General features: G+C 53.2%; 1 protein-coding gene across 1 annotated transcript in view; it reads right to left on the reverse strand.

Annotated features, from left to right (window-relative positions):
- Window positions 1-1,474: 1,474 nt before the first annotated feature.
- KDM6B (lysine demethylase 6B) overlaps window positions 1,475-14,237 on the reverse strand; it is a gene marked incomplete at its 5' end in the record, with an annotated part of 13,262 nt that continues 499 nt past the window's right edge. Inside the window, 9 exon segments of the mRNA XM_034757088.1 lie at window positions 1,475-3,377; window positions 3,978-4,148; window positions 6,575-6,701; window positions 6,983-7,124; window positions 12,202-12,389; window positions 12,650-12,764; window positions 12,963-13,111; window positions 13,358-13,429; window positions 13,924-13,988. Coding sequence (XP_034612979.1) covers window positions 3,354-3,377; window positions 3,978-4,148; window positions 6,575-6,701; window positions 6,983-7,124; window positions 12,202-12,389; window positions 12,650-12,764; window positions 12,963-13,111; window positions 13,358-13,429; window positions 13,924-13,988 — 1,053 coding nt within the window.

Raw genomic sequence — 14,237 nt, forward strand, 5'->3', positions numbered from 1 at the left:
CAGCCCCTGCCAGCCCAGCCCTGCCCCCTCCCAGCCCCTCACTCCCAACCTGCAGCCCAGCCCTGCCCCCCAGCTCTGCCGGTGTCCCTCACTCCCGACCCACAGCCCCTGCTAGCCCTGCCCTGCCCCCTCCCAGCCCCTCACTCCCGACCCACAGCCCCTGCTAGCCCTGCTATACCAACTAAAAATAAAGTTACTTTGTTTTCTATGAGTAGTGTTGTGTGCAGGGGGAGGGACCCACACAGGAAAACCGCTTGACCCACGAAGGCTCAGGCGGAGTCTGGCACTGACCTGTGTCCGCTCAAGAGAGATCTTGGAGTCACTGCGGATAGTTCTCTGAAAACATCCGCTCAGTGTGCAGCATCAAAAAAGCGAACAGAACGTTGGGAATCATTAGGAAAGGGATAGATAATAAGGCAGAAAATATCCTATTGCCTCTATATAAATCCATGGGACACCCACACCTTGAATACTGTGTGCAGATGTGGTTGCCCCATCTCAAACAAGATATATTGGAATTGGAAAAGGTTCAGAAAAGGTCAACAAAAATTATTAGGGTCTGGAACGGCTTCCGCATGAGGAGAGATGAGTAAGACTGGGACTTTTCAGCTTGGAAAAGAGACGACTAAGGGGGGATATGATTGAGGTCTGTAAAATCATGACAGGTGTGGAGAAAGTAAATAAGGAAGTGTTATTTCCTCCTCATAACACAAGAACGAGGGGTCATCAAATGAAATGAATAGGCAGCAGATTGAAAACAAACAAAAGGAAGTATTTCTTCACACAACGCACAGTCAACCTGTGGAACTCCTCACCAGAGGATGTTGCGAAGGCCAAAACTATAACGGGTCAAAAAAGAACTAGAGAAGTTCATGGAGAATGGGTCCATCAATGGCCATTAGCCAGGCTGGGCAGGGATGGTGTCCCTAGCCTCTGCTTGCCAGATGCCGGGAATGGGCGAAAGGGGATGGATCACTTGATGGTTCCCTGTTCTGTTCACTCCCTCTGGGGCACCTGGCATTGGCCACTGGACCTTTGATCTGACCCAATGTGGCTGAACTTATGTTCTTATGGCTGTCATGGGCAGTTATTGCTTTAATAATGCCAGGGTAGTTTCAGATCAGAAGATCCACTTGATCGTCCCCTCTGATCGCCCAGGATTTCCTCCCCACGTAACCATGGTCCCCCCTGGAGATACTCCAGGGATGGAGCCCTGGGATCCTTTCTGTGGCTTCTTCTCCGCCCCCATCACCACTTTTTTCCACTGGGCCCAGCGCCGTTCTCAGCTGTGAAGTGGATTCATAGATTCATTGGTAGGGTTTGGCCAAGCATCTTCCGGGAAATGTTTGATTTGAAGCCACCAAGAGACAGCGAAGACCACGTCACAGCCCAGAGACTTATCGCCCAGATCCTGAGCTTTGGAGCGTCAATGAAGAAACTCGCCATCCCGTTCGGAACAAAAAGCAAAGAGGCCTTTTCTGTATCTCTGTGAGTTAATTTAATCTTTTTTACATTTACAAAATAAGATTTTTTTTTCCTTTGTCGCCTTACAGTACAGTATAATCCAGGAGGACCCAGACTTCCGCTTGTTTCGTTCAGTGTGTTGGCGAGATGCTGGGATAGGAGGGGGGATTTTCTACAAGGGGAGGGGAAAAGGGACAAGATTCCTCAAAAGGAAATGAACAGAAGTCCCGATCGCACAGTGATTATGGAATTCAGCACCATGAAAAGAGGCAAAAGACTGAACAAAAAACCCCGTCTCACAATGCCGGGGACGGGCCGAGCTTAACATTAAAAAACAAAAAAAACCGAACGAAAAAATTCCAGCGAGAGACAAATACACACGATTAAAAAAAAAAAAAAAAAAAAGGACATTTAAAAACCAACCCCCGAATGCTCAAATCAACCCCTCAATAGCAACCAATAAATAGAGAAATCATTACAAAAATGATGTATAAATAAAAAAAAAATACACAACAACAGAGGACAATTTACAAATTGCAAAAATCTGAGGCCTGGAGGTAAAAAAAAACAAAAAAGAAGAAGCACCCGACGTGTTTCTGGTTTCAAAACAAGTGAGAAGTGGAGAGGCGAAACCTGGCCGGCGGGGGGAGTTAAGGCAGATTTCTGTCCTGCCGTCCTGGCTCAGTTTCTGTGGGTGACCTGAGAGAAGTGTAAATCACGGCTGCGATTGTACGAAACGCTTAACCCAGGGGAAGGCAGCTCCCGGGCGCAGGGTTCCCGCGAAGTCCTGCGCACGGGGCTGGAATCCGAGCACGGTTCCTCGCTCCCCCTTTGCACCATCGTTCGCACAATCGGAGACCCAAGCCGGCGGGAATTGGCTCCTTCACATGAGTTCAGAAGAGAAAAAAAAAGCAAGCCAGGAACACATCGAATAAAAAGACTCCCAAACCAAGCGGCCAGGATACCAGAAAGCAAAGAAGAGTGAGTATCAAACCACGCACACCCACGCAAACCGCCCGCCCCGCGCCAATATATATATAAACCAATGTACAATCTCCCACGGCCACAAACGCACAAAGAGGAAACAAAGGGAAATTCCTGCATAAAAAACCCGTATTTTTTTTTGTTGGTGGTTGGTTGTGTTTTTTTGTTGGTTGTTTTTTTTTTTTGCTTAATTTGCTGACAAGAAAAATGTAAAAAGACGACAAAAAAAAAAAAAAAAAAACAACCCAACCCCCTTTCCCCGCTGCTGCCGGTTTCTTGGCCCCCCACCCCGCCACCCGCCCCGCTTCTGCAAAACGAACGAGTTAATGCTCCAAGAGATTCTGGCTGAGCTCCAGTCCGTGTTCTCCTGCGTGCGGCCGATCTCCTGTCCCCAGTTGAAGGCCGGCGTGTGTCTGTCAGGGAACCGCCCGGAGGGCTCCGCCAGCCCCGCCGAGCTGCCCAGGATCCACGTTTGTCCTTTTCCTGTTTCCTGGGCGGGATTTTCTCTTCTTCTTTTTTTTTGTGGTTTTTATTATTTTCCAAAAAAAAAAAAAAAAAAAAATATTTTTTTTAAAAAGTTTCCCCATCCCCCCCAAAGGTCATTTTCAAGAATAAATTAAAAAGTTCATTTGTTTGAGTTTCTGTATTCACAGGCTGCTTGCGGATTGGCTCCTCGGATCACGCAGGAGATTGGCTGCTTCTGGGGCTCCGCCCCCTCCCCCTCGTTTCAACAGCAAAGCTGATTGGGCCGGAGCGGTTCCGGTGTAAACAAGAGCTTGTCTGCGATTGGCCACTGGGACGGGCAGTGCGAGATGTCCCCTCCTTTCCCCAGTGGGGCAGGGCACACCGGGGAAGGGGGAGCTGATTCCTGTCTCTGCCCAGGAAGTACCTGGGCGAGGTCTGGCTCATCTGGAGCTGGGGGATCCAGCCTGCAGGTGGGAAGGAAAGAAAGGGTTAATGGGACCCAGGAGTCCTGTGGGTGGGAGCAGGGCACTCCCTCCCTGCAATACCTATCTATCTATCTCCTAGAACTGGAAGGGCTCTCAAAAGGTCATTGACTCCAGCCCCCTGCCTTCACTAGCAGGACCAAGTACTGATTTTTGCCCCAGATCCCTAAGTGGCCCCCTCGAGGACTGAACTCACAACTCTGGGTTTAGCAGTCCAATTCTCAAACCACTGAGCTATCCCTCCCACACCTCACCTCACCTTCCCTTCCCTTTATGTTTACTCCTGGGTAACGTTCCAGTGAGTCACCAGGGAAAAAGGGACCCCAACTGGGAAAATGTGCACCCTGCAGCCCAGTGCCCCCTAGCGCCGCCCTGGGGCCAGCCCTGCCAGGGGAGAGCACCCCCTACTGAGCCCCCTGCCCTGCTCCCTGCCCCACAGCGCCCCCTAGCACCACCCTGGGGCCAGTCCTGCCCTGCCAGGGGAGAGCGCCCTCTGCTGAGCCCCCCGCCCCGCTCCTTGCTCCCACAGCGCTCCCTAGCGCCTCCCCCGCTCCCTGCCCCACAGCACCCCCTGCCCCTCACCAGGGTGAAGCTGTCGTAGATCTGCATCAGCTCCTCCGTCTTGTACTGCTCCAACACCACCACGCCGTGCAGTGCGGTGCTGCGCTGGCGGGCGCAGTCCTCGCAGTGCACCAGATACGTGTTCTTGCTGCCATTCTCGCTCGTCACGAACAGGATATTGAACACCTCCACCTGCAGGAGCGGGACATACGGGCATGAGCTCCCCCTGCTGGCTGCTGGCTGGACCGCGCCTGTCGGAGAGGAGAGTGGCGTGGCACCAGGCCACCACCCTAATGGAAACTGGGAGCAGGGTAGAGCAAGAAATGGAACCCAGGCATCCTGGCTCCCAGCCCCCCCTGCTCTAACCCACCAACCCCCACTCCTCTCCCAGAGCCGGGGAGAGAACCCAGGTGTCCTGGCTCCTGGCTCCCAGCCCTCCACATCCTTTGCTGTGTTAATGAACGTATTAGAGCCAGTCCACAAACCCCGCTCCCTCCAGTGCGCAGTCCCCGACCCCATCAGAGGCCGTGGGGCTCAGGCTGGGTGGCCTGGATCATGGTGGTGATTGGGGCACTAACAAGAGAAGCAGCCGGCGCAGCGTCGGGGGAGAGAGCTTTATTTGTACGCTTTGCAAAGGTGCATTCATAGCCACCGCGGTTACGGGTACAGGCCCTCCCTGAGCCAGGAGCGGAACCCAGGAGTCCTGGTTCCCAGCCCCCCTGCTCTAACCACCAGCCCCCACTCTCCTCCCAGAGCCGGGGAGAGAACCCAGGAGTCCTGGGTCCTGCCCTGGTGCTTTAAGAGGCACATGAGACAGTGTGGTCACACAGCGACGGTGCCAGATGCTTTGCACACTAGTCCGTGCTCTGCGGGTGTCAGGTCTCTGGAGCCAGGGGCTCTCCCTCGATGCCGAGCCCCACGGAGGGTCCCCAGGGATCCCTGGCAGGGCGAGCCACGTCACATAAGCTGGGCTGCATTTAAGAGCCGGCCAGCCGCTTCTTCCCCCGAGACTGGCTCTGCGGCCGGCCCTGGCTGCTGACGGCCGTCTCCGATCCCATCCGGGGCTCCGGCATCCCCTTCTCTGGACACCAAGCGCCCGGTCCTCCTCCTCTTCTCTCAGTTCATCCCTCTTCACCCGTCGCCGATTCATCTGCACCACGTTTAGCCCAGTTGCTCATCCGTCTTCTCCCGGTGTGGCCGCACAGTGTGTAGCCAGTTCTGCCGTGTGTAGCCAAACCACTCACCTGTCTGCATGGCGGGTCGCCACGCGGCTAATCCATTCCTGCCATGGTTAGCCAGGTCGCGAATCCACCTGTGTGGCTTTGCCTTGAGTGGCTAATCCACCGGCACCCCAATTACCCGAGTCGCTAAACCGTTTACGCCGTGTCTGACCGGGTTGCTTATCAGTCAGCACAGCATTTCACCGCGTCACTAACTCTCTGTGTCCCGTTCTGTGGAGTCACCAATCCATTTAAACCTTGTTCAGCTGGGTCACCAATCAATTTATGCCACGCTGACCAGATTCAGCACATGTAGCCGCTTGGCTAATCCGTGCTCATCCCATTTAGCCAAAGGACGAATCCGTTTTTGGCCTGTTTAATTGCTAATCCACCTACGTTAACCAAGTCACTAGCCACTCTGCCCCCCATTCTGACGAGTCGCTGATCCGTCTGCATCCTGTTTGTGCCGTTCGGCTAAATTCTTTCACACCACCTCTAGCCAAATCTCGACTCCATTTTCTCCCCCTTACGACGAGTCAGTAATCCATTTCCTTCCCATGTAGACAGACTCCTCGCTAATCTGTTTCCACCAATTTTAGCCAAGTCGCTAATCCGGTTTTGCCCCGTTTCGTCGAGTCCCTCTCGTCATGTTCCTCTTCTGCATTTCGCTGAGTCGTTCGCACCACGTTTTGTCGTTGCTCCGTTTTTCCCCTATCCGGCCGAGCCGTTCCGCCATCTTCACCCGTGATTACGATCCATCTCTTCCTTTTTCAAAAGCAACGGGTTTGCAGCCACGTGCCCAGGGTATCCAAAAATCGCGACCTGCCCTTTTCTCTCTCTCTTTTAAACAAACCGCGTTTCATACTCACTGTTTCTGGCTTTTAGCCCATTATGGACCCGTCTCTTAGTGCGGACGAGGTTGACGCCGCAACGAAATCCCAAACTGGATGTGGGACAGGAGGCATTTTACAGAGTAAACAAATCTCATGCACAGAGCTCAAACTGGGATGTTGTATTCCCTGCTGCCCACAAAGGTGTCTTTCCTTAACCGTGGATTTTATTAACCATAAACCCTGTCACAGCGGAATCCATCTAGGTCTCTGCTGCGGCCACCTCTGAGAGGAGGCGCAGCCAGATAGTAACTCTGCCCAACAGTTCAGGGACGGCAGATCCCATCTCCGACTGAAGCGGCAGGTTGAAGATTTGGAAGCAGAAGGGACGCCCTCAGGTGCGGGTTGGGCCGGGTCGCCAGCCCTCGAGGCCGAGGGGTGTGGCTGTCTCGGCCGAAGGACGGGAAATCTGGCAACACAGCAACCTCTAGTGCCCTGCGGGTGCTAGAGGAGCTGGCCAGTAGCTAGCGGCTGCAGGGGGACCCCCCCTCGCAGCCCCGGCACTCACGTCACACTCGTTGCAATAGTACGCCGGCTCGTCTTTCACCCGGCCCTGGTAGGCGATCTTCTTCCCCGAACGCACCAGGGTCTCCCGCAGCACCTGGCAGTGCTTGATGGACTGCATGAGGCAATACCTGGCAGGGAGATAAGACAGGGAGTGAGTGAGTGGGACGGAGAGGGAGCGAGACGCGGGCGAGTTCTCAGAGGGGAGAGCTGCCCTAAGTGTTGCTGATGCTGCCTGAGTCTGCAGAGAGCCTGAGCTTATTTCTCTGAGCGGGGGGGAGCTGCCCCATGCATCTCAATGGGGTGGTAACTCCCACTCCAATTTCTAGGGGGACCCTGCCAAGCCCACCAGCCAGGCTCACAGGGCACGAGGTAGGGCAAGGTGGGGAGGAGTCACAGGGGCGCCGCTCACTTGATCATCTTGTAGAGGTCGGGGTCGCTGATCTTGACCGTCCGGGCGACGTTCCACGAGACGTGGATCATGGGCACAATGGATTTCACGTTCTTCACCTCGTTCCACTCGTAGCGCTCCAGGGCCAGCTGGTATTGATAGGCTGCGGGAGGGGGAGAGGGTGAGGCAGCGTCCGGCAAAATTCCACCCCAGACACACCCGCAGCCCTGGGGGGGACAGGCCCCGTGCCCCGTTCTCCGTCCTCCCTGCAGCCAGCTAGTCCCTGTCCTGGGGCCGGACGGGAGCTGGCGCCCCCTAGAGGGGACAGGCCCCGTGTCCCATTCCCTGCTCCCCTGAACTCACCAGTACCTTCCTGAGGCTGCAGTACGCATTTCTGCCACTTGGTGGAGCCAAATACATGAGACAAGAACATAAGAACAGCCAGACTGGGTCAGACCAAAGGTCCATGTAGCCCAGTATCCTGTCCACCGACAGCGGCCAATATCAGATGCCCCAGAGGGAATGAACAGAACAGGGAATCATCAAGTGATCCATCCCCTGTCACCCATTCCCAGCTTCTGTCAAACAGAAGCTAGGGACATCATCCCTGCCCATCCTGGCTAATAGCCAATGATGAACCTGCCCTCCATGAACTTCTCGAGTTCTTTTTTGAACCCTGTTATAGTCTTGGCCTTCACAACATTCTCCGGCGAGGAGTTTCCCAGGTTGACTGTGCATTGTGTGAAGAAATACTTCCTTTGGTTTGTTTTAAACCTGCTGCCTATTAATTTCAGTGGATGACCCCTAGTTCTTGTGTTATGAGAAGTAGTAAACAACACTTCCTTATCTACTTTCTCTATGCCAGTAATGATTTTATAGCCCTCTGTCATATCCCCCCTTAGTCATCTCTTTTCCAAGCTGAAAAGTCCCAGTCTTATTAATCTCTCCCATATGGCAGCAGTTTCATGCCCCTAATCATTTTTGTTGACCTTTTCTGAACCTTTTCCAATTCCAATATCTCTTTTTTGAGATGGGGCAACCACATCTACACGCAGTATTCAGGATGTCCCTGGAAAAATCATGGAGCAGGTCCTCAAGGAATCAATTCTGAAGCACTTAGAGGAGAGGAAAGTGATCAGGAACAATCAGCATGGATTCACCAAAGGCAAGTCATGCCTGACTAACCTAATTGCCTTCTGTGAGGAGATAACTGGCTCTGCGGATGAGGGGAAAGCAGTGGACGTGTTATTCCTTGACTTTAGCAAAGCCTTTGATACGGTCTCCTGCAGTATTCTTGCCGCCAAGTTAAAGAAGAATGGGCTGGATGAATGGACTATAAGGTGGATAGAAAGCTGGCTAGATTGTCGGGCTCAACGGGTAGTGATCAATGGCTCCATGTCTAGTTGGCAGCTGGTATCAAGCGGAATGCCCCAGGGGTCAGTCCTGGGACCAGTTTTGTTCAACATCTTGATTAATGATCTGGGTGATGGGATGGATTGCACCCTCAGCAAGTTTGCAGATGACACTAAGCTGGGGGCAGAGGTAGATATGCTGGAGGGTAGGGATTTGGTCCAGAGGGACCTAGACAAATTGGAGGATTGGGCCAAAAGAAACCTGAGGAGGTTCAACAAGGACAAGTGCAGAGTCCTGCACTTAGGACGGAAGAATCCCATGCACTGTTACAGACTAGGGACCGAGTGGCTAGGCAGCAGTTCTGTAGAAAAGGACCTAGGGGTTACAGTGGACGAGAAGCTGGATATGAGTCAGCAGTGTGCCCTTGTTGCCAAGATGGCTAATGGCATTTTGGTCTGTATAAGTAGGGGAATTGCCAGCAGATCGAGGGACGTGATCATCCCCCTCTATTCGACATTGGTCAGGCCTCATCTGGAGTACTGTGTCCAGTTTTGGGCCCCACACTACAAGAAGGATGTGGAAAAATTGGAAAGAGTCCAGTGGAGGGCAACAAAAATGATTAGGGGTCTGGAGCACATGACTTATGAGGAGAGGCTGAAGGAACTGGGATTGTTTAGTCTGCAGAAGAGAAGAGTGAGGGGGGATTTGATAGCTGCTTTCAACTACCTGAAGGGGGGTTCAAAAGAGGATTGATCTAGACTGTTCTCAGTGGTGGCAGATGACAGAACAAGGAACAATGGTCTCAAGTTGCAGTGGGGAAGGTCTAGGTTGGATATTAGGAAAAACTATTTCACTAGGAGGGTGGTGAAGTACTGGAAAGGGTTCCCTAGGGAGGTGGTGGAATCTCCTTCCTTAAAATCTCTAAGACCTGGGTTGACAAAGCCCTGGCTGGGATGATTTAGTTGATGTTGGTCCTGCTTTGAGCAGGGGGTTGGACTAGATGACCTCCTGAGGTCTCTTCCAACCCTGATATTCTATGATTCTATGTGGACATACCATGGATTTATATAGAGGATATAGGATATTTTGTGCTTTATTATCTACCCCTTTGCTTATGAGTCCCAACATTCGGTTCGCTTTTTTGATGGTGCTGCACACTGAGTGGATGTTTTCAGGGAACTGTCCACACAGACTATCAGGGTTGGAAGGGACCTCAGGAGATCATCTAGTCCAACCGCCTGCTCAAAGCAGGACCAATCCCCAGACAGATTTTTACCCCAGTTCCCTAAATAGCTCCTCAAGGATTGAACTCACAACCCTGGGTTTGCAGGCCAATGCTCAAACCACTGAGCTATCCCTCCCCCCCAAGGCAGGGGGCTGGATTTGATGACCTTTCAAGGTCCCTTCCAGCTCTATGAGATAGGTATATCTCCATATATTATAAGAATTTTCATTCAATCCTTGAGGGGGCCACTTAGGGATCTGAGGCAAAAATCATTTTTTTAGGGGGGGATAGCTAAGTGGTTTGAGCATTGGCCTGCTAAACCCAGGGTTGTGAGTCCACAGTGACTCCAAGATCTCGGTCTTGAGTGGAAAGAGCTAATTTAGACCCCATCACTTTATATGTATAGTTGGGATGATGTTTTCCAATGTGCATTACTTTGCATTTATCAACATGAAATTTCATCTGCCATTTTGTTGCCCAGTCACGCAATTTTGAGAGATCCTTTTGTGGCTCTTCGCAGTCTGCTGGGGACTTAACTATCTTGAGTAGTTTTGTATCATCTGCAAATTTTGCCACCTCACTGTTTACCCCTTTTTCCAGATCATTTATGAATATGTTGAATACGACAGTGCCCATAACAGATCCATGGGGGGCCCCACTATTTACCTCTCTCCATTCTGAAAACTGACCATTTATTCCTGCCCTTTGTTTCCTATCTTTTAACCGGTTACCGACCCATGAGAGAACCTTCCCTCTTATCCCGTGGCAGCTTACTTTGCATAAGAGCCTTTGGTGAGGGACCTTGTCAAGGGTTTTCTGAAAATCTAAGTACACTAGATCCCTTGGTCCACATGCTTGTTGACCCCCTCAAAGAATTCTAGTAGATTGGTGAGGCATGATTTCCCTTTACTAAAACCAGGTTGACTCTTCCTCGACAAATTATGTTCATATGTGTCTGACAATTTTGTTCTTTATTATAGTTTCAACCAGTTTGCCGGGTACTGAAGTCGGGCTTGTAATTGTCAGGATCACCTCTGGAGCTCTTTTTAAAAATTGGCATCACATTAGCTCTCCTCCAGTCATCTGGGACAGAAGCTAATTTAAATGATAGGTCACAGATGACAGTTAGTAGTTCTGCAATTTCACATTTGAGTTCCTTCAGAACTCTTGGGTGATACCATCTGGTCCTGGAGATTTATTGCTGTTTAATTTATCGATTTGTTCCAAAACCTCCTGTAATGACACCTCAATCTGGGACAGTTCCTCAGATTTGTCACCTAAAAAGAATGGCTCAGGATTGGGAATCTCCCTCACATCCTCATCCGTGAAGACCGATGCAAAGAATTCATTTAGTTTCTCCGCAATGGCCTTATCGTCCTTGAGTGCTCCTTTAGCACCTCGATCGTCCAGTGGCCTCACTGGTTGTTTAGCAGGCTTCCTGCTTCCGATGTACTTAAAAGAAATGTTGCTATTACTTTTGAGTCATTGGCTAACTGTTCCTCAAATTCTTTTTTGGCTTCCTAATTGTATTTGGACACTTCACTTGCCAGCGTTGATGCTCCTTTCTATTTTCCTCACTAAGATTTAACTTCCACTTTGTAAAGGAGCCTTTTTGCCTCTCACGGCTTCTTTTCCTTTGTTGTTTAGCTATGGTGGCACTTTTTTGGTCCTCTTGCTATGTTTTTTAATGTGGGGTATACGTTTAAGTTGAGCCTCTATTACGGTGTCTTTAAAAAGTTTCCATGCAACTTGCAGGCATTTCACTTTTGGCGCTGCACCTTTTAATTTCTGTTTCACTAACCTCCTCAGTTTTATGTAGTTCCCCTTTCTGAAATTAAATGCTACAGTGTGGGGCCGCTGTGGTGTTTCCCCCTCCACAGCGATGTTAAATGTAATTATATTATGGTCACTGTTACCAAAGAGTCCTGCTATATTCACCTCTTGCACCAGATCCTGTGCTCCACTTAGGACTAAATGAAGACTTGCCTGTCCCCTGGTGGGTCAGGTGGTGGGGAATATCTCCCTCCCGCTATATTCTTATTGTTCAAGTGTGGAATTACTATCCACAGAGTGTCTATGGGACATTTTAATTCACTGACAATTGTTCCTTCATTTGATTCAACGCTTTCTTTCACATCTAGCACCACTCCCCCACCAGCACGACCTGTTCTGTCCTTCCGATAGATTTTGTCCCCTGGTTTTAGTGTGTCCCATTGATTATCCTCATTCCACCACGTTTCTGTGATGCCTGTTATATTGGTAGCCTCCTTTAACACGAGGCCCTCCAGGTCACCCATCATGTTATTTAGACTTCTGTCTCCTTTTGGCTGTCTGCCATTACACGCTGTAATTGAACGGGGTTCTTTTTTAGAGGACTATTTCTGATCAGACGCTGCCTGCATTTGATCATTTTCCGTCCTCACTAGGACATAGAAGCTCTCCGTTAATAGCTCCTCCCCCAAGGGACGTCTCTGTCCGAACCACGGGCTCGTCTGCACCCGTCAGATGGTTTGAGGCAGGGAGAGCCTGCCCTGGTGAAGGGGGGGCTCCAGATTCCTTGTCCCGCAGTGTGAACCCCAGCCCACTCTGCTACCCTCCTCCTGGGCCCTGCAGCCACCAATGTCCCGCCCTCTGAGGGCCCCCCCGGTCCCTCTGCCCGCACCTGTGAGGGGCCCGACGTTCCAGGCGATGTTGTTACACCAGCCCGTGGCCTGCACCCAGTGCACGGTGCCTGCATTAATCCACACCAGGTCCCCGGGGCGCTGGATGAACCGGTACACGGGGATGTTCGACTTGTACAGGTCCTCCAGGATGGGCCACCAGGAGCCCGTCAAGTAGTCCACGCCGTGCCTGCCGGAGGGGGTGAGGGGGTGAGACTCGGAAGGGAGGGGTCACCAGCACAGCCCCATGGCTCCGCCCCCAGCACTGTGGCCCCAATCCTGTGGCCCCTGCACTCAGTGCAGAAGGTGCGGATGGTCTCCCAGTAATGCCCCGCCCCAGTGGCCCTGGCCCTGCCCCCGAGACCCTGGCCCCGCCCCTGACCTGTCGCAGAAGGCGCTGATGGTCTCCCAGTAATGCCCTGCCCCCAAGGCCCTGGCCCCGCCCCTGACCTGTCGCAGAAGGCGCTGATGGTCTCCCAGTAATGCTCGTGCACCGCGAACCACTCGCAGTCGCCTGGCCCGATGTTGATGTTCACGGAGCAGAAGTTGTTGTTCTCCTGGTGGCCTGAAGGGGGGGAGCAATGCACGATGTGAGGAGACCGTGGGTGTTAAGGGGATGGAGGGGGGGCATTAAGGGGACGGAAGGGGAGAGTTAAGGGGATGGGGGGATGTTAAGGGGATGGAGGGGGTGACGGACCCCCCCGCCCCCGCCTCCAGGACACTCCGACCCGGTCCAGCCTCCGCTCCCCGCCCCCACACTCACCTGGTGTCCGGCTGCCTGGCACTTTCATGTAGAGCTGCACCGTGTTCATGCCCAGGATGGTGTGACCCACGTGACTCAACATGTTGCCCGTCGACGTGACCCGCATGAAGGCCGGTAGCTTCAGCAGCTCCTGCAGCTGAGGCTTCCACCTGGCAGCGAGGGAGAAATGTCAGACAGCGTCCTCACCCCCCCCCCACCAAGTTCCCTCTCCCCAAGGGTCCCCCTTCCCCGCCACAGAGTGCCCCCCGCCCAGCCCAGTCCTCCTCTCTTCCTAGGGGCAGCCTGTCAGAGGGGGGCTCTGCAAACCCACCCACCCGTGCCCCCAAAGGAGCCGGGCAGGTGCGTGGGGGTCAGATCCTCCCCCCGCCTCCCTGCCCCCCACCCCGCCCCCTCACCGCTTGGCGTCAGACAGGTCGATGTTGGTCCCGAATTTGATGATCTGGTGGGATTTCTGGTCCGCGTTGCTGCTGGGGAGAGAGAGGCTTTATGGGGGTGCGGGGAGGGGTCCCCCGGCTCTCCCTTCCCTCTGTCCCCCACCCTTTCCAGCTCAGGGATAGTGCTCCCCCACCCCCAAGCCCCGTATCCCTCCTGCAATGAGCGTGGAGCGATCCCCACACAATGAGGTCACGACTGGCCCCGAACAATGGGTCGTGTCCCTCCCCACCCCTACTTCCCTATAGCGCCCCAAAACTGGGAGTCAGGCCCCCTCCGATGCGATCCCCTCAAACGCCAGGCAAATGTTGGGTCACATCTCCCCACAGACTGCCCCAAACACAAGACTGCAGCCCCCCTTCAATATTGGGGGTCCCTGCCCCCCAACCTGACAATACTGGGGTCACAGCCCCCCACAGCCCCCCCAACACTGGCCCACTTCCTGCCCAGAGGATAAAGGAGCAGGCAGGGCAGGGTATGCAGGGGGGCACCCCAATTCCCTCCCCCCACCCCCATGCTCCCATCGTACCTGGGGGGCGTCTCCGTGGTGCTGTCGGGTTCTTCGGTGTCATCCTCGTCACTTTCCTTTTCCTCCTGCTCCAGAGAGAGTGCGTCAAACCAGGCCCCCCACACACAGCCCCCCGTCGGCACAAACCGGGCTCCCCCCCACACGTAGCCTCCCTGTCGACACAAACTGGGGCCCCAAACACATAGCCCCCCGTCGGCACAAACCAGGCCCCCCCCATGTAGCCCCCCGTCGGCACAAGCTGCCCCCCCCCATAGCCCCCTGTCGGCACAAACCAGGGCCCCCACACACACAGGCCCCTGTTGGCACAAACCGGG

This window comes from Trachemys scripta, chromosome 25, assembly GCF_013100865.1.
Source record: "Trachemys scripta elegans isolate TJP31775 chromosome 25, CAS_Tse_1.0, whole genome shotgun sequence".
NCBI classification, from domain to species: domain Eukaryota; kingdom Metazoa; phylum Chordata; order Testudines; family Emydidae; genus Trachemys; species Trachemys scripta.